Here is a 23,440-nt window from a genome sequence, read left to right as displayed (position 1 = left end):
ACACAGCGCAACACGTGAAGGAAATACATTATCGGCTCGAACACGCGATGGCCAAGTCAGAGCGATTGCAGTGCGTGCAAAACTGCACGGCAACACGTCCATTCTCGACCAACACTCCACGGCTCTCAAAGGTCGCGTTCGTGTTGGGCCAATACTTCAAAGGGAAAACAAGCGGATGGAATGGTTTCGCGGAGAGTTTAGCCTGCCAAGGCCGACGGCGTGACGTTATAATCCTCGCTCACTCGCTGTGTTTTTCGACGTCCTGCGTTGTTTCTTTGCGCCAAACCTCAAGATATGCAGTACTAATTATATCCTGCGAGTCTGTTCTGTCTTGTAGTAATACTCGCCGTTTATTAAGGCGAAAGCCTCAGATGCCTTACCAAACGCGAAAACTAACCATCAGTTTCGGTGGCGTCAACACGATTGACGCAAAAAGAAAGCATCATGCGATGACGTCACAGGGCACGAATATTTTGACGTCATTGTTACGTCACTATGACGTCACGTCACGTGACGTCACATTATGGCACTGATCGTCTTTAGTGCACTGTCCCTCTTGCCCAATCGTTTCTATGCAGCGATAACTAAGCCTCTCGACACTGAGAAATCCAACACCAGAGGGCGCATTTTCAGAAGCCAGCAAGCGGTAGACTTCGTCACCGTCCTTGATGAAGTAGCCCGGCAGACAAAAAACAGCGAGAGAAATAGTCCGGTACACGAAATTGCAAAAGAAGTGGTCTGGGAGACTAAATACTCCGGCGTGCGAAATCGTCTGGCAACAGTGCGTGTTCCCATTTAGAGCGCTTTTCACTGAGCACGAAAACGAAGATGGAGGCACGCCATAACAATACCCGTGACTCTGAATGGACGACGGGTAGTTCTATGTAGATATATATAGGCTCTATACAAGATCATTGTTTCGGGGCTACGTCTAAGCGTGAGAAGGTAAGGCTGTGTTGTGCTACACCCTATAGAGGCGTGGCGGTATCTCGAAGCCTAACACTGCTGAGAGGATTTTAACCTACCAGGACGTTGCCCTCGGGAACGGTGACGAGCCGGATGCAGAACAAAAAAGAAAGCATGCCAAAACGCGAATCTGCCTGTAATTGAAGGAATAAAAGATTTTAGACTTTTACATACTGCCGTACTTTACAGAGGAAGACAGAATTGATCGATTGATTATTTAGCGATTGGTTGAACATTTCAATACACAATAATAAATTTAAAAAAAACACCTTCAAGAACGGCTACATGCACCCTACACTCTTGTGACTGTGTGTGCGACTAAATTAATTCTGACGCAGATTAAATTAACGAGCGTGCGAACAAGCAAGTTAGTAAATATCTTAAATAAAGAACGTTGCGTTTTAATCGTCGTGTACAACTTTAGCAAAACTTGTTCGCCATATGCCATTTATAGAAGGTCATACCAGAAGGACTCTGGTTATACGAAGACGAAGTGCGTTGTTTGAACAACTTTTCGAGTGCGCAGTCAATCTGGAAATTCTCACAACACAATACTCACTGTATGTCCATATTTTCTTTTCCGCATCCGGCACATAATCTGGTCCCATGTTACGAGGCACGTGTTACATTTAAAACAGTATGATAGCAATCAGTCTACGATAACACCTTGTCAGTTTTCGAGAGGTCATAGCTGATGATGAGTAACGTAAGATACAGAAAACAGTTATTTCATTTATGGTCGTCATAGAGAGGCGTCATATGAGGCACACGTTTACCATGAAGTGTCGTTTTGTAGTAAAGGAAATGTCCAAATTTTTAACGGCTTGACGACTACAATGACAGGTTTCTTTTGAATGCGGTCCTGCCTGTGCACATATGTCATACAGTGACGCTGCGAAAGAAAGGAAACTGTTCGAGGGGCTCGGTTCTTTGTTAGACACAACTAGTGAAACCAAGACACAATTAAGGCAAGGGGAAAGCGTAGTTCTTTTTTTAAAGTGTGCAGTAATGATATCGACCTAAGTTGAAAGGAATTAAAGTGGACGAAAACACCCTTTTCATCGATAGGATATGAGCCCACAACCTTTGAAAAACAACAAATAATGTCCTCGACTTAGCCTGGGGGCTTCGCCCTCGGGCCGTAGTTCCTCTGGACCATAATAAAGTTGTTGCTATGTCATGCTATGCTTTCCTTGGCTTAATTGACTGCTGGTTTGCTTGGTTGTATAGAGTGACGTCATCATTTTTAGTGGTTGGAGCATCGGGCTTCGCTGCTAGCGTTACCGAGCTCAAATCCCCCTGTCGGAACATTTCATTTAGTTATGTGCGTACGTAAAAAATGACTCCGCGGACGATTCGTTCTTACGGTCCTATGCTTTATGGCGCAGGCGACCTCCTCTTGGTTGTGAGGGCGGATCTGATGAGTCGGTGACAAACCGCGATGGATCGTCGAATCCCCCACGTTCGGGACGTGTTCAGCGACCTGCGCTCCTACGACCACTCCCCGCGGTCGAGGCGGAAGGAGTCGGACAGTCCGCTGCCCGCGCCGCGCCACCACGCGCCAAACAACCAGCAGCAGTCCAACCAGAATCGACACCCGGACAAGACGGCCGGCGGAGGAGGCACTCCTGGTGCTCTGACGGAACGTGACTTCCGGCACCTCGAGCGCCACCTGTCCATGAAGAAGACCATACGGAAGCAGATCAGCCGCAACTTGGCTCAGGTGAAGTATCGGACAGGGTTTTAGCCAGGTAATGCCAGGATTTCGATTAGTATACCTCCAGGGAGCTGTTGTCCTTGACACTGCCGAATAAGAATGGCAATGTGGGATAGTACGTTTGCGTTCATGGTGAAGGTGAACAGGGCTGAGCACAGAAATGCGGAAGTTCACGGAAGGAAGGAAGTGACGAACACAGCGCTCGTGTTCGTCACTCTTTCGCTTCGTCACTCCTTCCTTGTCAGTACTTCCGCACTTCCGCGCTGCTCATCTGCCCCATGTGTACTGTCGAACAACACCGTTTTAGTGCCAATGACAGTGCATTTTGTAAATGAGTTCTGCGGAATCCCGCAAGGTGGCGGAAAGGTTAAGAAAAGGAAATTGACAACCACCAGTTGGGCACGAAGCCACAGGGAAATCCTCAGGGATTTCTCAGAGGAAGACTTCTTAGTTGCCGAAAAATTCGTCCTGGCCCGGAGATCGAACCTGGGACCAACGCTTTTCCGGGGCGGTTGCTCTACCAGCTTAGCTAACCAGGGAGGTAGCAATTGGCAGCGTGAGGGCGAATCAATCGACAACTCTGGTTGTCGATTAGCGAATTTTTTGGCAACAAACAAACTTTCCTTCTGAGAAATTCGTATGGATTTCCTTATGACTTCGTGATACATACGGGTGGTAGTAAATTATCCCTTTCATAACCCTTCTGCTATCTCACGGGATTCCATGGAATTCATTTACTATATTGTGAGTCCATATGTGCTTTGAATTATTGACTAATTCGTCCCTCGCGCTGCGAATTGCTAGCTTCCTGGTTAACTCAATAGGTAGAGCGACCAGCCGGAAGGGTGTTGGTCCTGGGTTCGATCCCCGGACCAGGACGAATCTTTCTCCAACTCAAGAAGTCTTCCTTTCTGAGAAATCCGCGTATATTTGCTTGTGGCTTCGTGCTAGAAACGGGTGGTCGTCAATTATCCCTTTAGGGCAGCTGTTGTCATTGTCACTGACGAAGAACGCCATGTTAGTGCTTTTAATGCGATAGAATTTGCAATGACATTCCGTTTTATTTTATAATGCATGATTATCATGGTGCTGAGGAAAATGGTGACTAAGTGAGCCACTTAACTAGGCCCCTAGCATGTACCCAGCATGTGCCATATACACTGGCCAACGAAAGAGATATTAGAAACTTGGACAGTACCACCGTTATATCAAACAAATTCCAGCCTGCAACAAAATAATTCGCGCTAAGTAATACACATTTATCGGAAGGTCTTGCAATTAATCTGGTAATAACATTCACGAGGGCACCAATGCGAGTCGATCCCCACGTGAATCTTACCATTTATCGAATTGTGAGGAAAATACTAAGTTTCGTTAAGAACACATCTTGGGCAAGTTGGTGCGACTTAGTAAACATCACTTTTGGGCACGAAAACAGCAGACGCGGCCAGCATCTGTTGTTTTACAGTTACTATTTCTACGACAATTACTACAGCAAAGTACAATAACTACTTCCGACCAAATCCATCTACCTTGTCTCCTCACTAACTACAACGGTTAGTACATGCTAGTGATGGTAAATTGTGGCTGGCATTGACTAACTCTTGGCAAATGTCGTTTAGTGTTGCGAACTTATGGCTAGACTTGGCTAAGCGATGCTTGACAGTGGCTAACGTTTTCTGTCATTGGATCTCGATCCTTTGATAGGCTTGTTTACCAAATCTTACTGACTGAAACTCGCCTTGATATGCACTACAGTGCATACTTGGGCCGGCTGGTACGCGTCCATATAAAACGAGAAAGCGCGAACCACAGGACAATAGGAGAGGGAAGGACTCAACGAGTCCATCTCTGCCCTGTTGTCCTGTGGTTCGAGCAGTTTCTCCTTTTCAATCGTCTTGATATGCTTACCCCGTGAGCTGGCGTCACAGCTTGATTTGCCCTCCAACTGTTCTATCTGTGTGCGCAGGCTTTCGTCGAGGACCCCAAGGTCCTGTGCAACAACGTGGTCAACAACAACAACCACAACCGGCAGCCTCCCGCGCAGCAGCCGCAGGTCATCACTCTGACCAGGGCCAAGATTGCGCGCTCGGACCAGACCTTCCTGGACATGCTGAAGGAGCCCAGCAACAAGCCCGTCGTCGAGGACAACAACAACGCCGGACGCACCGAGTCGTGCTCGTCCAACCAACCTTCGTTCTGGAAGTTTCTCGGCATCAAGGGCAAGGGCAAGCGGTGAAAAAGCGAAGGAAAGCCACAATCCTTCGATGGACAAGCCAAGCCAGGTCGCCGAGACACAGTGGCGTGGATACGGAATCAACTGGCCATTCTCCGCAACCGTCGTTTCTTTTTTTATTTTTCATATTGCTTTCTTAAGGTTCCCAGTGCGAATGCTTTGTATTGTGAATGTTGTCTTTCGCCTATCCTGTTATACTTGTAGAAATATGTGCAGTGAATGTTCTCTTGTTCTTAGCTGGAACGCTCGACCCCGTACGCACGCCTTCACGCTTGTCAATGGACTTAACGCGGTTGCAAGGCCTAGCTTTTGGGACATTCGCCTCGAAGACTCGGATGACGTAGCCAGTGAGGTCCTTGCGAGGGGTTCAACCGAGCAGGTCGCACGCTATGTTGTTCGAAAAAAAAATGAAGTATGCGCTTGTGAGAGGACATGTACATCGTTCACAACGTTCGTGAAGAAGGTTTCTTGTGGTGGAACGGCTAGTCCTTTAAGGTTGGTGAGAAGACGTGAACGGTGTTTGTGCGCGCACCTTTAAAACATGCGCTACGACGACGTATCGGTACAGAGGCGGTGCGACGTGAACATTTTTTTCACTAACGACACCAGGATCGACACCAGATCGACGAACTGTGTCATTCCTTTCGGGCCGTGTTTGGTTCGCTTGAGGCCCGGCACCAATGGGACTAAGCTTGTGTGAACCCATTGTGTCGACGCGCTTCGGGACCCCTACACACCGAATCGACCAGGTTCATACCGTCTCGACGCCTTTTGATGAGTCACGTGGACCTCCGCACGCAAAGCGACGCCCGGTGACGGATATACCCGTGACAAAATGCGTTAAGGCGACGTCTCGGCGCTCTTGGATGGCGCACTTGGATATCGTTAGACAATCGTTGTTTCTTGAATATTTGGCTGATTTCTTCCTTCGGCGTGTTCGTTTGAACCTGCGTGTCCTTTCTTTTGTCTATTCTTTGTATAATTGACGCTCCATCCGGAACGAGTCGATGTCGACAGTCACGTGGATGCTAGCAGACAAATCCTTTGGCGTTGAGCGCTGGCGTTTTGGACATTTGTAGCGCCAAGTCCACGCGTTAGAATTGCGAAGAGGACTGTCATGTGCTGTGAGTACCGTGCTAGTAGTATCTCAAGAGCAATACGTGTTTTGGCAGGTTTTTCTCGTTGGCTATTTGGTTTTGGAAATGTGGCTCGCACGGATTCGTAATCTTAGAAGAAATCGTGCGTTTTTTTTTTCTTCTCAGTTGTTTTTTACTAGCACGTGTAGAGGAGACACAGTTGTCACTTCCAATTTTTAGAAGTGACGTACAGTGTTTTTGCCGTGTCTTCCTCACTAATGCCCACATTTTCATGTACGGACGTTCTTGCTTATGCCATCTATTTTGGTGTACGCCTTGCAGAAGATGCCTGCAAGGCATCTAGCTCGTGTGTTTTGCTGTCTAGCATTTTGTTTTTATTTGAGGATGCCACTGTGCTGAGTGTTTCTCATCCTATTGGTGTGTGGCAGTCTCGACATCTAGCAACGTTGTGACCAGCCGTTTATTTTAAATCACTTTAACAATGAAGACGTCACTGAGCCACGCCCTTGGCCCTTGGAAACCTTGATCAAAGTTCCGTGTGTTTGTTTTGTGATACCTCTTACAACCTTCCCATGGCTCTCGTACTTATAATTTCTTTGAAGCCTTTACGCTGCTCGCATTCTCATCTAACGAGCACACTCGTATTTGGATAGACGTTAGCTTTTTTTAAACGGACCTATGGCGTTTGTCCACATCTTGTGCATCGCGCGGCCTAAGGCCTTGTTCTTTTTCACGCCTCAGTACTTTTGCTGAGGGTAAAACCTGTTAGTGCAGCGTGCTGTCATTGCTAGACCATCGAGGTAGTGACATTCTCACTAGCTCTCTCTTTCATGGGTTCAGCCAATCATAGACTTCGCGTTGGTATAATGCTGCCACACGAATCGTTTCCAACAGTATCCGCATAACAGAGCCAATACAAGAAGCACCTAGTTCTGGTTGCTGCATCACCGATGCTCACTCGGGCTTCCAGAACACACACATAATCAGATTTAAGCATGACTTTACAGCAGGCGAGCTTAACAGCAGTTTGCCCTATAATAATTTTTCCCTGGCTATCTCTGTTCCTGAAAGTATAAGGAAACGTCTAAAAGATGTACTGGGCTTGGACTGGGCCTTCATCATCTGTAATAAGTCCTTTCTGCGTAACTGGCCTTTTAGGTCAACAAAAGGAATGCCGTCGCTCAACGTGTGTTCTAGAGGCGTGTCACTACAGCTGTGTCACTGCGCACTACAAAAACAAAATCTTGAAATCTGTGAAACTGCCAATAAGCACACCGTGTGGTACACGAGACAGGCCAGCCTAAATGTGTCGGCGATCACTGCCTTTTCAAGTTAGCTCACCGAGGTGAAACGTACGGAGTTGGCACAGGCCGTACCATTGAAGTAGTGAAGTCAGCCACTTCTGATGAGTACGCAGCCTTATCTTTACAGACACCCCAACGCATTGTCGCGTCTTCTACCACGTTGTCAGGAGCTTTTGCTAAGCGCCCAAGGAGGCCCAAAGGGGGACCTTTTGCGTCAGCTGGCACAGCAAACAGATGGGTTTTGTTAGTGTTCAGACGACATTCAACTCATCCTTTTTCGCTGCGTGCTGATTCTGAAGAAGTCGTGCGGTTACCGGCAGTACAGGGTCGTCCACTTTTGGTTGAGGAAAACAATAATAAACACTTAGCTTCTCCTAGGTCAGCTTTACCGTTTCTTTGACTTAAACAAGAGAACGTAATTACCTTTTTTTTTCAGGTCCTACTGCCAAGCTGATGAACATTTGAACATTCATCACGCGATCGTTTAAAAGTTGGAAGACCCAGCCCCGTCAGTGATGGCCTGAAATGTGATGGCTGTCAGTCATGCATAGCTTGAAATGGTGGCCTTGAGAGCGATCACTCGTGGAACCTATTCAACTTCGAAAATTTCCTGTTCTCGTTTGATTTGTACATTACTGCACGTCTGGTTCTGTAACTCTTAAAAAGCGTAGCGTGCTGTAGTAGCGGAAATGTATCTTTGCCATCTCTGTCTGTACATCTCGGTAGGTTTGTCGCGTGCCCCTTTTCTATGTCTTTCTTTTTATACGTCTGGCAGACAAGAGAGCCATATTTACGCGAGATTTATAGAGCAAACACACATTACGCACGAAGAAAAGATTGTCGACGCGAGAAGTGTGAGCGCCCGGTGACGATAGCGCCACCGGTGACGTTCGTCGAGTGATGTCTGTGTACAAAAAGAAAAAAAAAAAAAAACAACTTACGAATGAATGATCCCTGATTGTGTGTGTATGACTGTACATACGAAGCGGAGATTAAAAGAAAAAAAAAAGAAGCTTCACTACGCAATAAAAGAACCGAACGAACAACGCCTACGTATGCTTTCTTTAGAACAACTCTTGCATGTGTGCTTCAAGTTCAGAGTTGCATTTTAGAGAAACCTTTCAATACCATAGGCGTGTGCACGGGGTGGGGAGGGGAAGCCCCCCTCCTAAATATCTAAGAGGGGATGTCACCCCCCCCCCCGAAATTTTTCAGTTTTGCATGTGTATATATACAAGCACACATACAAACGCACGCACGAACATACGCAAAGTATAACTAATGTACAGGGTTATGGCCATGCAGGTTTTTGACGATAATGGCAGCCGATGATCCTTATGTCGCACGTCAAGAACTGTTTACTTCTGATTTTTACTGCCCGAAACCTGAGGACCAAAGACAGGACGTTTTGAGCAGCAGGTCATTGCTTAATTTTCGTTTTTGCATGCAATCTTATTTTCTTTCAGGCTCGACGAATGCAGCGGGGGGGGGGGGGGGGTGTCGTAGCTACGGTGAACCTTTGCCTCCCCTAATGGAGGACTCTGCGCACGCCTATGTTCAATACGCAGTTCACAAGAACCGCGCTCCCCACTTGCGGTGTGGATCATAAACCACGAACTGCCAGAAACCATGCCCATCAAAATGAACAATGGAAAACTACATATGTCGAGTTTCGGGAAAGCAGGTGAAGTACAGACCGTGACAAATCTCCTCGAGACCTCTGCTCCAGCCTTACGAATCTCTGGGAGAATTCAGGTGGTGAAGCATAATCTCGGCGTCAGCATACGTCTTGCACAGAGCTGGTGAGACGCATACAGACAATATTACATTCGACGAATGGGCGCCGCCATCTTGGACTGCTAAACGAATGTTACCTCATTTGTGTACGTCGTGACGTCATGAAACGTCGAAGGCACCAATCCTACCATTGTCAAGCGTATGCGTCTGCCGTAGCGCTGTTCGTTTAGTTAAAGTGACACTAGTGTGAAATATTGATAACTGCGAAATATTACTAGTGACAATAGTGAGAAACCGCTAACACATGCCGAAGCGAAATTTCAATCTGCGCGTCAGCTAGCATCAATCGGCGCTTGAGCAGCTGTCAACGAGTATAGCTTCGGTCTATTACAACAGCGCCGAAAAATACGCCACGCGTAACCAATAAATGTACAATAAGGCAAACTTGTTGGCTAGTTGGTTGGGCACCTTGATCCAGGGAACAGTATGGAAAAACTAAGGCAGATGTACTAACCACACGCCACACGTAGCGCTGTTGTCCTCTGACCGTGGTTCATACCCAATGCAGGGGATTGGCAGAGCGATGGGTGAATCTATTAAGTTCTTCAGGGCGACATTCCTAGATGCTACAGTTGGATAATACATAGATTTGAATCGCAAATTATCAGTAATGAAAGATTTAATGCCAGCAGAATCGTGGTGTGTTGTTCGTGCCTCTGCCTTCGTTCTTGCGCACGGTTCCCTAAATAAAGCTGGACCAACAAAGGCATTCAACCACAGAAGATCTTTCGTTTCATTATGTAGCTGTTTTGACAAGGATAACGGTTGCTTCTTCGAAACGGCAGCAAAATAGGAAAAGTACGCTTACTTCTCGTCCGCTGGAACAATGAAAAAAAAGAAAAGTTTTTCCCCCGCTGTTCCTCACGGAGTTGTCACACCACACAGCCACGCAGCACGCCTTCGGTCCTTTCTTCGGTTTCGCCGACACACTGCGGAAAAGTTTGCGGGCACAGTCAAGAACTTTTTCCATAAAGTTCTTGACTGCGGAGCACACGAAAAAAAAAAAAAAAACAAGTAGACGCGCATAGAAAGCGAAATCGGCACGAGCAGAAGAAGAGAATGGCGGCCAATGCAATAGGAGAGAAAGCGCCGCCAGTTGGCGCGAGAAGTGAAGCGACCAAATAAAGATAGCGCGTGTCCGTTCCCTAGAAAGCGATAGCTGAACTTCCGGTCACCGTCACATGCGACCACGTGACCACATGTGGCGGCAACACGGAGGAAGAAAAAAAGAGAGGAGCGAGCATTGCGCAAAGCCCACTGTGTCGGCCCCACGCTTCCCCTTCCCCGAAATATTTCGATTTCGCAAGTTGTGTACACGCACACATACAAAGGCACGCAGAAACATGCATAAATGGCGGTTGAATCCCCTCCCCCCCCCCCCCTCTAAACAAATTTCTATCTATATCACATGGTAGTCAACGTGATTAGCCACGGAAAATCGCTGACGTCGGCAGGTACTGCAGAACATTTATTAACATCAACAACGACACAAACTCGAGAGCAAAGGTAAGTAGTGTAGGTGGTATCTTTTCAGCGTAGGCGAGCTGGCTGCCTGCGTCGAAACCTGACGTGCATCCCCGTCGGCCTGAAAAGGGACGCGGCCAAGGAGATGGTGGCCGCGGAGCAGCCCAGCATCAGAGCCAGAGACGCCCAGGCCAGCGTGGCGTCAAACTGACCAATGCGACCGACGGGCCACACCAACATGGCTGCCGATATGAAGCCTGGCGCGCGAAAGAGAAGGAAAGGAAGAAAGCTTGAATGAGGAGTCAAACGAAATCTGGCAAGCTAGTTCTGCGCAAGCCCGCAAGGTGGAATAAGCATCAAGACGGGAACAAACAGAACTGGACACGGACCGCCCCTCCCTGCCGACCTTCTGCGCACGCCTATGGGAATAATGTTCGTGAACTGGAAAAAAATTGTCACCGCCCGCTTGTCGCGAGAAGCCACAAGGAAATCAAAACAGAATATAGTCAGAAAGAACGCTTCCCAATTGAAAAATTCTTCCAGGCCCGGAGTTCGAACTCGGGACGAACGTGTGTAGAGAAGTGTTTCTACGAAACTCTGGTTCCGCACCGTGAAGGTATTCGTCCCGCGTTCGGATCTCAAACTCGGAAGAATTTTCGTCAACTACAAACTTTCTTTTCTAGAAATCCCTTTGGATTTCCTTGCGGCTTCACGCTGTAAGCTTGTGGATGACAATTTGTCATGCACACGTTTGTAGCGGATGATAACGTGTGTGAGTGTGCTTTTTTTTTTCGTTTGCACAATTACTTACAAATGTGGGTTCGGTTATCTGTTCAGCGTCCGCTTACTGAAAGCCTGACATGCTATACTCCGTTTTTAAGCGTGACAGGTGAAGCTTTGAAAGTGTAGGAGACAAGGAAGATAAAGTACTCTGGATAAAGTGTGAAAGGATTATTCACATAAAAAAGATAAAGAGAGAAGACAGCGCCGATTTACAGATAAATTCGAGAAATTCAGTTTATGTACATTTAATTACATCTATTCAGACTAAGAAAATTCATTACCAACGCTAGCCAACGCTGAACAAAGGTGCTGACATTGTATGAATCACTAGGGCAGCCAAGAGTGCCGGTAATGTACGGGTGAATGCGGTAGGTCAAGATACAGCCGTTCAGTAAGCGTAGGGGTTGCGTTCGAATATGCTGTCGCAAATTAAACTCAGGGGTGGCGTCAGCCCCCCCCCCCCCCACCTCTGATATTCCGTTGCCCACTTTTGCCCCCTCCCCATGGACAGACAGTCAAAGCACAACGCACGGAAGGTCAGCACTCTGTGTCCTCTCTTCTGTCCCCTCGTGTGTTTTGCACTGGGAAGAATACGTAAAAACGCATGAATTCCCCGCCTCCCTGCCCTCCCGAAGAAACTGACTTGCAGTGGGGGCACCTCACCCCCCATATAAAAAAAATCCGCAGCATATCCACGGGGTGAATGATGGTGAGTGGGGCGAAGCTCCGGAGGGAATCATCGGTAAACCGTGAATACAACGAGTAATTCGCCCAGTATATGATCAAGTAAACACGTGAGAAACACCGTGTATATATTAAACATCAAACTTTTATTGTACTGTTGGTTTACGCGGTCCCTTCATCACAACGGTACCCCTAGCGTACGTAGCCGCACTAAATTGAACGATTGCCTTCCACTGACACGCGCCATATGTGAATCTTCCGTGAATTCTGCCCAGTACATCATCAATGACGTGAGATCGGGCGCATTTATACTAAAGGGTCGATGAGAGTCATGGCGACTTGCAGCTCACTTTATTTTGCATGTACGCTGTGAATTTTTATTGTTTAATCACGCACGGGAGAAAACTAACACAGGCACTACCTTGGAGGTCAAAATCCAGTGCCTATATATACGGCGTGGTCAGTGAACGGTTGTGCAGCGCGAGCAGTCGGTTTTTTCAATCAAGAAACTCGCTAGCAGACGCTGCCTGCGTCGGCCTCGCGAGGCGAGAGAGGAGGGGAGGACCAGAGCACGCATCTGCAACGGATGGATGGATGGATGCTATGAGCGTCCCCTTTATAACGGGGCGGTGACAAGTGTGCCACCAGGCTCGAAAAAAAAAAAAAACTTTACTCTTCTTTTTAGCGTTGGCCTAGTGTCTTTACTTCAATTAAAACTATTTTACTCCAGAAGAAAAAAAAAACCCTTAAGTTTTCAGCTTCGTTCTGTGCCCTTTACGGCAGAATGTCCTTATTTTTTTTCCCATTATTTATTTTTGTCCTTTCTCTCTAGTTTTCTGCCACCAATACTCTAACCGTCTCTTACTTATTTCAATCGCGGGTGTGTTCAGCTTTGCATTGTCTCTAAAACCCAAGGCGTCATGTAGGTTCAACGCAGCGAGTGCCTCCGCGCCATCTAGGGATCTTTTTGAGAACTAGAGGTGGCTACGACAGCGCCATCTCGTGAACACTCCAAGAACTAGAGGTGGCTACCTACTACTACTACTACTACTACTACATACTACAGAGGAGGGACAGACCCACACCCAAAGGAGCTTCGCCCCTAAAAATCGTCGCGCCACCCCTTATTAGAGCAGTGGTTGCCCTAGACCTGCTATCGTGGCATTGAGATGTTGGAAGACAATACTTACCGGCCAGATGCGTCTCCCAGACGGGCCTCACGGCTCCGGCTACGCACGAGAGCGACGTGGCGTAGGCGAGCATCATGTGTAGCGCGCACAGGTCCCCCTGGTGCACGTAGGTCTGGAAGTGCAGCAGCAGCGCCATCGAGGATACTATGTAGCCGCTGAAGAGGAACACCAGGCGGCCACACGACTGGGGCCAGCGCGAGGCCTGGCTCGCGGCCAACTGCTCCAGCAGCTGCGCAGAAAACGGTATCGCGTTCCTCTAACAGACGCTAACTGACCCTCATTCCCACCAGAGGTAGAGCGCGAGACGACCGCGACCACGTGCAGAGTAAACTGAAAGAGTAAATAACACAACCAGTTGTCATAAAAAAAATCAGGAGCCCCTCCACTTTGGGGGCAGGTGAATCTTGACGTGTGCGTGCCTGGCCTACCACTTTTCTTTCTTTCCTTCTTCGCAGGTGCAGTTGATTTCTTTCTTTCTTTCTTTCTTTCTTTCTTTCTTTCTTTCTTTCTTTCTTTCTTTCTTTCTTTCTTTCTTTCTTTCTTTCTTTCTTTCTTTCTTTCTTTCTTTCTTTCTTTCTTTCTTTATTTATTTATTTCTCTCTTCGCAGGTACAGTTGACATCGTGCTTAATTGTTCCCTTTCCGGCGCCGGTGCCGGAACGTGAGGCGATGCGTTCATATCCAGACAACAATGAAGCGTGGCAACGTGAGAGGACAAGTGACCTCGATAAAATATCAAACTGCGATGTCATGAAACGGCTGATCGACGACAAGCCCACGATCGAGAGAGCACCAATTATTGGAAAAAGGCTGCCCTTCGCCACACCGAATTAAATGTCATGATTGCTGCCGTTCCCTCTGAAGCTCGCACCGCTGCGGCAACATGGCCGCGCGTGTTCTTCAGTAAGAGCCAGTAAGAGCTATCTCGGCAACCGCTTTCTCCTGCCTACCTCTGCAAATGAGCTTCCTTCATCTCAATGCAGTGGCATAGCCAGGGGGTGGCACACCGGGCCCGTGTACCCCCCGAATTTTTCTTTTTTCTTTTTTGCCATTGCATATACTGAGCACAAAATGACACTCGACCATATTTGCCTGCCCGGCCCCCACTTCAGATCAAGGAGATGCCCCCCCTCCCCGAAAAAAAAATTCTGCCTAAGCCCCTGGCACAATGCCCACTTCCTGGAAAATTATTGGACTTAGTTTGAACGAAGACCGTTGCATTTTCTGCAGTTTTCTTTGAAACATTACCTGCCGCTTCGTGAAAATACACAGAGGGTGAACATTCTCGCAGAATCAAGGTAAGCACACTTAGAGTCAAACGAACGTCTCGCAAGACGCGCCCCGTTTTAGCTCGTTCATGCAACTGAACTGCGTAAAGTGCCTAGCTGAGGAGGGCACTCTACACTCGATAAAAGTTTAATTCGCTCAGAAATCATGCTCATCCCAACCAGTTACACAAAGTGCACATGAGATGGAGAAGCCAAAGAGGAGTGCCTCTTCAAAAGAGGGTTGGCCACTCTGTATGTATCACAAGAGAATTCGTGGTTGGGCTAGTTGGTTCATAATGGTAAACTGCAGAGCGCAAATTAAGTCAACTCGCTGCTATGTTTATTGTGAAATACTTTCCTACATATATAAATTGTAGCACGCCAAGCATCTGTAAGCGCACTGCCTGTCATAACCCCAATGAAGACATGTCGTCATAGTGCAGATTATACCATCAAATCTAAAAATTAATTTTCTTTCTGTGAAAGTATCACTGACACAATCACTTCCTTTCTTTCTGATATGGCACGCTTCCATAACTTATCTGGACAGTGAATTCCCACTCTTGCCGACAACCCGAATACTATCAAGCATTGGCTCAAAGGCGCAGGACCTACATTGTATAAGTGAAACGATGCATCATTAAAAACAGACCACTCACGTCACGATGGCGCTTGTCCTGTGCTGTGTGTGTACTACTTCTCTGTCCCGTACCTTAGTTGCGCTCTGCAGTTTACCATTCTGGCCAATATCGGTTATCGCCGCACGTGAGGTATTGCATTCCCTCGCTGCGTATAACGGGGCACTTACCAGCCTGACGACGAGTAGAATAGGCAATGAAGGCACGTACTGGTAGCAGGGTACCTCCACTACCGCGGGGAACGCGACGCGGACCAATATGGCGGCCGTCTGAAGGGACACACTGCTCACGGTCATGGCAACGCGACTGGAGCTTTCCGCGTAGAACGCCAGCCACAGAAGCCTGCACAAGCGCCGATAATATTACCCTTGCAATATTTCATTACTATCGCACGAGTGTCAACACCGGATACGGTAGTTTCCAACAGCGGCGAGACGCAACGAGATCAGTAATACAACGAACAGCTTCACACTGGCTTTCTGAACACATGATCACACACATAAGGCTGATAGTGCGTATGCATCTCTAATCAAACGGCTTAGCAGACAGCCCTCGCGCACGAGTGTGCTGTCTGCGCTTGCGCACCATGTAGGAAATGTTACTTAATCAACGCTCGGGCGATATTACTAAAGAAATTGCAAGGGTGAACATTCAAGTGCGAGTGATGCAGCAGAAGCTCATACACCGAAGGGGTCCATGTCAGCGCAAACACGAAACAAAGGCTTCACAAAGAAAGAGTACGAAGCAAAAAAAAAAGTCGGGCGCTAACCTCTCGCTAATCATTAGCAGAAAAAAAGGAGGTCTAAGTTCAATTTTCTTACATTTGGCGCCAAAGCCACAAAGGTGCACGTCGGTGTGATGTCATGAATTAAAGATCTTTCAGGTGACAAATTTCGATGCTATTAGCATCCTTCTGACGCTTGCTTCGAGTTTTCGCGACGTCTATCACGCTTACCGAGCCTGAATTTGGCTGGAGGCGCAACGCCACCCGCAAGCACACGTGACCAGCCCGGTCACTTTCCTTTCAGCACCGCCAAGTGGCGTGGTTCTTTGCGCGCACTGCCCTGTTATAAAGAGGACGCTCATACCACACATGCATGCAGTTCTTTTCATCCATCTCATTCCATTCCATCCATCCGTACTATACCATCCAATCTACTTATTAAATCCATCCATCCATCCGTACCCTTACATGCATCCACACCATTTTATCTACCCATTCCGTCCGTCCATACCTTTCCACCTATTCGTCCCATCCATTCAAGCATCCATACCATTTCATCTACCCATTCCATCCACCCATCCATGCCATTCCATCCATCCATCCATCCATATCATATCATATCATATCATATCATATCATATCATATCATATCATATCATACCATACCATACCACATTGTAGTATCCACCCGGCCGCAGTGCCAACGGCAAAACACGGGTGGCGATGCGGGTGTTTAGAGACCAAACACGTATTGTTGCCGTCAGCGGCCATAAGCGCTTTTGGGGCAGCGTTTCCTGTACATTGTACGCACGCCAACTGTACTGACTTCGATATACACCGTGAGACTGTTTCTGCAGACGTTCTCGTTAGTGTCCTAACAATGAAACGGCCGGCGCCGCAATCGCATACCTGGAATTCAGAGACTGGCCAGGAAGACGCGGCAACGATAATGCGTCTCGAGGGCTAGACGCTGAGTCGCCGTCGTCCTCGTCAGAACTTCCGCGCGTTGTGTCCCGTTCACGGAAGACCCTCTTTGCGAGGGACGAGCAACAGCGCCTTCGGCCCGAACGTCCGACCATCAGCAAGCAGATGACAACTGCCGCGTAGCAGCCGGCCGCCGTCAGGTAGACGGTGCCGATGTCGAAGCGCAGATAGTCCACTTGCACGGCCACCAGAGTCCAGATGGCGTGGCTGGCGCAACCCTATACAAAGGGTTAAAGAAATCGCCGAATGCGTCTCTTGAGGGCAGTGGGCCTCTTCCACCAAAATTCTGCAGTAACGGGGCACGGCTCGACTCGACATGCTAAGAAAGCACTGCATTCGTTATGTAGTCGGTCACCTGCCAGACGGAGATTTCAACATCGTCGATGGGGCACACCGCCTCCGCGATGGCCGAGACCAAGAAGCCCTGCGCCGCAGCCGCTGCGTAGAAATGACCGCGAGCCTTGGCCATCGTGGCGATGACCAAAGCCAGCGGGGCGAAGGACCGCAGGCCTCTCGGTATGCGGACGCAGGGCAGCTTCCACGATGGACAGGGCTGCGATGAGACGACGAAGCGCCTTCTCTAAGCTGTTGTTGCTGTCTTATTGATGTGATTACTTGATTCCGATAGTATGTACGATTACTTCATTCCAATGATGCAGAGCAAGGAAACGTGTCTGGCGTTGCTCTTACAGCACCGTAACAATACAGAACGCAGCCAGAAATACAGAAACCTTCAACGAAACGTAACTTATGGCATATGGCGCGCCCCTTGCGAAAATTCATCTTCATAGTTGTGTTGCATTCACGTTGATATATTTACATGTAATACATATGAAACATATAACATTTACATATTATTTTACAAATTTATTATTACACAAATAAGATCAGTGCTTAACGTCTCTTTTTACTCAAGATGAGGTTCCCGCGCATACATGGGCGGCTAGAGCACGTGTGGCTTTAAATGCCTATCTTGTCATAATCAATAAGAAATACGGCCCTTGTGACGCAATAAGTCGTCGAAGATGATCAGTACACAGAGAAACAAAGTTCTCCGAAGTCAAATCTATGCACACACTGCCCATCGTGTCCTTTCACACTGCCTGAATCGCCATGCCCGCAACTAGTGTAGACACTATGCGTAGCGCCATTTCCATCTAGTATACACTAAGGCGGAAGCCTTAGATGCCTCGACAAGCGCGAAAAGTGACCGTTGGCGTCAACACGAGTGATGCACAAAAATCATCACGTGATGCTGTCATTATATGACCTCATCAGGACGTCAGATGGCGGGAAAATTTGTCACGTCATCATGACGTCCCTATGACGTGAAATAGCGTAAAGTTACATGGCGTCAAAATTTGTCACGTCATCATAACGTCACTATGACGGGACACAACGTGACGTCATATGAAGACGTCATCACATGACATTGTCGCTTGGTCAAAGTCGGGCCGATCACGGAGGCAGCTCAAGACCAGGTGAGGTTCAGAAAGCTTGCAATGCCTCCGGTCCCGGGGGCAGTACAACACCACGTAAGGTGCAGAAAGCTTTAGGAGATGGGCATCAATACATCGACTGAGAAGGAAAAAAAAGTATAAGATGGCTTTCGCCTTCGAGTCGTCTTGGACGAATGCGTAAAGGACCCTGTTGGCTTTGTATCCTTGATGAAACGGCAACTCACCATTCGGGTGAGTGGGATAATGCGACCGAGCACCAGCGCCACCTGCTGGACGGCCACCACGATGCCCACGTCGACGAGGCTCAGTCCCCCGGCCTGGTAGAAGCGGTAGTCGAACGCCCACTGGGACACGTACCCCGCGTGCAGCAGGAGGAAGGCCAGGGTGTCGTACCGCGGCAAGCGACACCAGCAGCACCGCCTGGTTCCACGCGACACAGCGTCATGGAAGTTGAGCAGCGCGATAGCAACACGACTACGACGAGCAGCTTCGTTTTTGAAATCGACGCGATCGCATCGAACTGGTCGAGCCCAATTCGACTACGTATGCACGCAAATCGACAAGCATCGGGGTCATGTGGCGCGTCGCTACCGCTATTACGCCCCCCCCCCCCCTTCACTGCCAACTGCGCATTCTTAGGTGGTACGGCTTAGGTGTTTTCGATTCGGGGGAAGGGGCGACGGTTCACGCCACCCCCCCTCCACACACACAGCGATCTGTGTGTGTGTATGACTCTCCCTTTCTTCCGTTGTCGTCGCCGAGCATTACACTTCAAAATATGCTGAACCAACAAGCGTCACGCGGTCACTTGTGATCGCGATCGGGGCTGATTCGTATCGAATTTCTTGATAATGATTGGCGCAAGCTGTAGAAAGGAGCCTTTCACTATTAAGAAATTCGATCCTTATCAAATTGCCAGTGCACTGTGTGGCACTGGTATAAGACACCATTATTTTTTTACACACACCTTCAGTCCTGCGCATGTAGGCTGTTAGGAAACCTTTGAAAGAAGTAAAGATGTTGCGTTCGATGGAGTCATTCTCAGCCACTGCAGCACGAAGGCCTCTCCCAGTAATCTCAAATTTATTTTTGTCTTGTGCGAGCTGATGCAGTTTTATCGCCTGCGAACCTCGTAATTTCATCATTCCACTATATATAGGTAACTCTCTACCGTCGTCCACTGCGTTTTCCATCCATTGGTATCCATTCCGCCGCTCTGACCATCGGCTGTCCCTTCTACGAATAAGGTGGCCGGCCGAGGCAGATTTCTTTCGCTTAAGGTCAACCAGATTATCGGCTACGCTTGTTTGTTCTCTGATATATTTTTCCCTCTTTCGATCTCTTAACGTTACGCCTGTTATTTCCCATTCCATCGCACGCTGCGGATAAATCTCAATCAGTCGCAATATTCAGCTTATCTAAGTGGCCTGGTTCCAGTCGCCCGAAACATACGATACAGGCACCGCTATGCCACACTCAAGTTCTTCTGATACTGACCAGAGGGAGTCCACTGACCACTGACCAGAGGGAGCTGCGTAGCTCTCAGTGTACGTCCCAAAGTCGCCGGCATTTGCCGCTAGGGGCGCGCAGAAAATGAGACGCGCGCACGCGTCCCCTCTCTAAGGGGGAGACGCGCGCACCGCGTTCGCGTGTTGCCGGGCCCGGCTCAATTTTGATTTCAGAGCGCATCTGTTCCTGCGTTGAGCGCCGTCGCTGTTGGCGTCGGCATAACCGATAGAGCGAACGAGGACGAAAGAGGGCGAAAAGAGAGAATGCCCCAAGGAGTTTTCCACCATGAGAGCCAGCGAGCAGCTGTGTTAGGGTCTGCAATGCCTCGTGCCTGCTCGCGCTTCTTGTGACAGCGCAACGCGCATGCCTCTCGCGCACGAGCACGACAAAGTGGGTTGATCTGCGAGGCTTGGGAGAGGAAGACGTGCGTTGGTCGAAGGGACATTTTGTGTGTGGAACGCTCAAGCGGACTCTTAAGGGCGGATGCCCTCGACTGAAAAGTGAACTGTAATCCCTCTCCAAATACTACAGTTTGGAGGTAACTTTGACAGCAGAGTACCTGTTTATCGTAGAAGTAGTTAGGCTCGAACATAGGACACAAGAGAAAACAAACAGCGCCTCTTCCGCTACTGGGAAGTGCAAAATACTGTAGGGAGGTGGCTGACATCTACCACATGGTTTGGGCTTGCCAGATCAACTCAGCTCTCTCCCCCAACCCTAACCCAACCTGAGAGGAGTGGGAGGCGGCCCTACTCAGTTGTTCGGACATTCAGGCCCAAAGGGCCTTGGTCCGAAGGGCTAAGCTAGCGGCTGATACCAATGGGGTTCCGGAATAGGGACTTCACCCATTGCAGAGCCCCCTAAGGGCTGTATCTCTTTTTTGTTTTCAATAAAAGTTTTCAATCAATATACCAATCCGCTACAGTGCGGACATTCAATTAACAGCATTGAAGAACGGTCGGGTTGGTACAGCGTACTTCATTGTACATTGCGCAATATTCATGTGACACAATGCATAAACGTGCACACACAGATATACATACTGGAGCGCCGTGCGCGTGTTTCCACCCTTGGGTTCCCTCAATGTTGCGCGATACACAATCCAATATAAAATTACTGCATCAATTTGTGTCTCCACATCGGACTACTTCTACAATGAATCCCCCACCAACTCAGCTCAAGCCTCCGTCGTACTCACCGGCATGCCCCATCTGTGCACGCCTATGCTAGACGGAACAAGTACAAATCTGGTTTAATCGACAGTAACTCTGTTTTCTGCTCGTGTGCCGTATCCTATCAACAAAATAACAGAAACATAGCTTACCATGGCGTCCGCTCTACAACGTAGTCGTCAGGGTCGTAGCTGTAGTATTCCATCGTAGGGAACCCGAATTGTGCTTCCTTCTTCTTATAATCAGCTCTTCGTGATGATGACGGCTTTGACGATGACGATGATATTCCTCTGGAATCGCATGTAGCCTCGCAGCTAACGTGCTCCTTATTTCGTGGCACTTACCCACTACATGAGATTGGTCAGAATGCTGGCGGTTTGACTGAGGATGAGACGAAAAAAATGCCCCCACCTCCCCGAAGGGAATCGTGAGGAAATGCGAATGCATTTCTTGCGCCGAGTGCACGGCGTAGTGACTTTAATGGCGCAAAGCTGGACACATCGACACTCTCAAGTGTCTCCCTTTTGGGCGCCTCTTTCAACGAACGCTTCCTACGTGCGTTCGTAATCACTTCAGGGATGTTGCCACCGCCTTCAATGCAGTACAAACGCGTTTAGAACGCGCTGTTTTCAGGCTGTGCCAAGGCAGCACAAACGCTACAATCGCGTTTCAAGCGCACTGCATTGAGGCGGCGGCGCAGGGAGGAGAGAGAGCGAACGGCGAGAGAAGGAGCGGCGAAGCACTGCGCCTACCCTCTCCTACACTCTGTCCACACACGCGGGAGCTCCGCTGCGCTCTCACGATGCGAGCGCCCTCACACGCCAGAGCGCGCTCCTCCTCTCCACTCACTCTCCGCTACTCCGCCCGCACCACCTGCTCCGGTTGCTAGGGGCGAGGATAAGGGCGCGCGCCCGCAGCTGTTGCTATGGGAGAGGGAGTGAGAGCGGAGAGGCGCGCGGACAACGCCGGATACCTTACATAGCCCGACTAAGAAATGCATTCGCATTTAAAAAGATGGTTGATCCCTCCGTCATAGGAATCGAAGGAACACGAAAGTAAAGCGTGCCCTTACAGAAGTAACTGAATGTTTACTGTACATTGATATAAGAGAGTTTGCACAATGTATATTGATGTCTGGCAGCTATAGCACCGTTTAACATGGATGCACCCACTTTGATGATTGGTGGTACATCTACATCCCGACGACTAACGTCCATGTTAAATGATTACACAAAACCTTGTGGTAGTTGTAGCAGTTAACGGTGAAAGCGTAATCAGAGAACGAGGTGTGATAGCCAGAAGAGCGCCGCATATTGGACGCAGAACTTGGTCGCCATCACGCGGCATGTTAAAATGTGATTGAACACAACGGCCGGACTACAGGGAAGCGCAAAGCGCGTCGTGCTGCCCCCCGGCCACGATTTTTCTAGGGGCGAGCGCGTGAGCGGGGAACGCGGTGTAACAGCCAGGTGAGGCAGGCGCGTGTCGCAGAGCTATTTTTGGTTTGGATTAGCGTGGTGCTATGAGCGAGGCCGACGCTTTTACGACGCTTGGGCTAAAATCGCCACTTCGCGGTGTGTTAAGGCATTGACAAAATTGAACTTCTATTGAAAACGCGCCGAATGGGACGGACGTGTAACGCTTTGCAGGTGTTAATCGCGGAGGCCACTGTAATGACGAATTACTTTACTTACTTAAAAAACCACGGAAAAGACAGATCACCTAAAGCGCATGCGCGCAGTCGTAGCATAGCTAATCAATCATTGACCTGAATAATCTGAACTCGTTGCCGTACAAATGTATAGACGTATCACTAATACACTCTGTGCCCTTGCTCTTAATATGGAAAGCTTCCAGCAACTCCCTTCCCAAGGTATCACCACCCCTACCCAGAATCTTGATCTCGCTTAGCCGCGGTGCACACGTGCAGGCTGAGCAATGGACCGGTAAATGCGCATTACATTACGCGCGCGGGAACATGAGTTCTCGTTGAAAAATAATAGGCTTTAGCTAGGTGATGCTAGGTTGTGTCTACGTTTGTTCTCACCGCAGTGGTTTGAATTAAACCACAGACAGTCACAGACACGACACGGATGTCCAAACTCCAGAGACAGAACCTCGCGCTGAAAAAGTATATTTTTGACGTGGCTCGTGGAGGGTGGCACGTCGAACAACTCGTCGCTATATGGCCAGCATCAATACGCCAGAGCCGGGATCGAGAGCGACGTGCCACTCTACCAGTGACGTCATGCCTGACGTTTGTGCCAAGGCACGTTCAGATATGCATTCGCATGTAAAAGAGACCTAGTTATACTTATCGGGAATATTGCTTTAAGTGCGCCAGCATACAGTAGTGGGATGACATTCAGAGGAGTAACACATATCGAGCTGTTTTTCGCCTCGTTATATTCAGAGGAGCCAGATACAGGTGGGAAAAGGTGCCGACTC

General features: G+C 48.7%; 2 protein-coding genes across 4 annotated transcripts in view; one reads left to right on the top strand and one right to left on the bottom strand.

Annotated features, from left to right (window-relative positions):
- The window catches only part of LOC119404729 (uncharacterized), a 364,008-nt gene extending 355,654 nt beyond the window's left edge, over positions 1–8,354 (top strand). For all 3 annotated transcript variants that reach the window (XM_049418995.1, XM_037671392.2, XM_037671391.2), the window contains exons 3-4: positions 2,355–2,689; positions 4,653–8,354. In XM_049418995.1, the coding sequence (XP_049274952.1) occupies positions 2,408–2,689; positions 4,653–4,922 (552 nt within the window). In that variant the 5' untranslated portion in view covers positions 2,355–2,407 and the 3' untranslated portion in view covers positions 4,923–8,354. The remainder of the gene's footprint in view (positions 1–2,354; positions 2,690–4,652) is intronic.
- A 2,293-nt stretch (positions 8,355–10,647) lies between these two features.
- On the bottom strand, positions 10,648–21,197 carry LOC119405384 (uncharacterized). The gene is made up of 7 exons (XM_037672222.2): positions 21,145–21,197; positions 18,536–18,785; positions 17,207–17,404; positions 16,777–17,069; positions 15,314–15,485; positions 13,239–13,467; positions 10,648–10,838 (listed from the first exon to the last, which is right to left on the bottom strand). The coding sequence occupies exons 1-7, from the start codon at positions 21,195–21,197 to the stop codon at positions 10,648–10,650; spliced, it is 1,386 nt and encodes a 461-aa protein (XP_037528150.1).
- Between the last annotated feature and the right edge of the window lie 2,243 nt (positions 21,198–23,440).

Source organism: Rhipicephalus sanguineus, chromosome 9 (assembly GCF_013339695.2).
Source record: "Rhipicephalus sanguineus isolate Rsan-2018 chromosome 9, BIME_Rsan_1.4, whole genome shotgun sequence".
Classification (NCBI taxonomy): domain Eukaryota; kingdom Metazoa; phylum Arthropoda; class Arachnida; order Ixodida; family Ixodidae; genus Rhipicephalus; species Rhipicephalus sanguineus.
The sequence above is the reverse complement of the archived record's forward strand: the minus strand, read 5'-3'. Positions and strand labels throughout refer to the sequence as shown.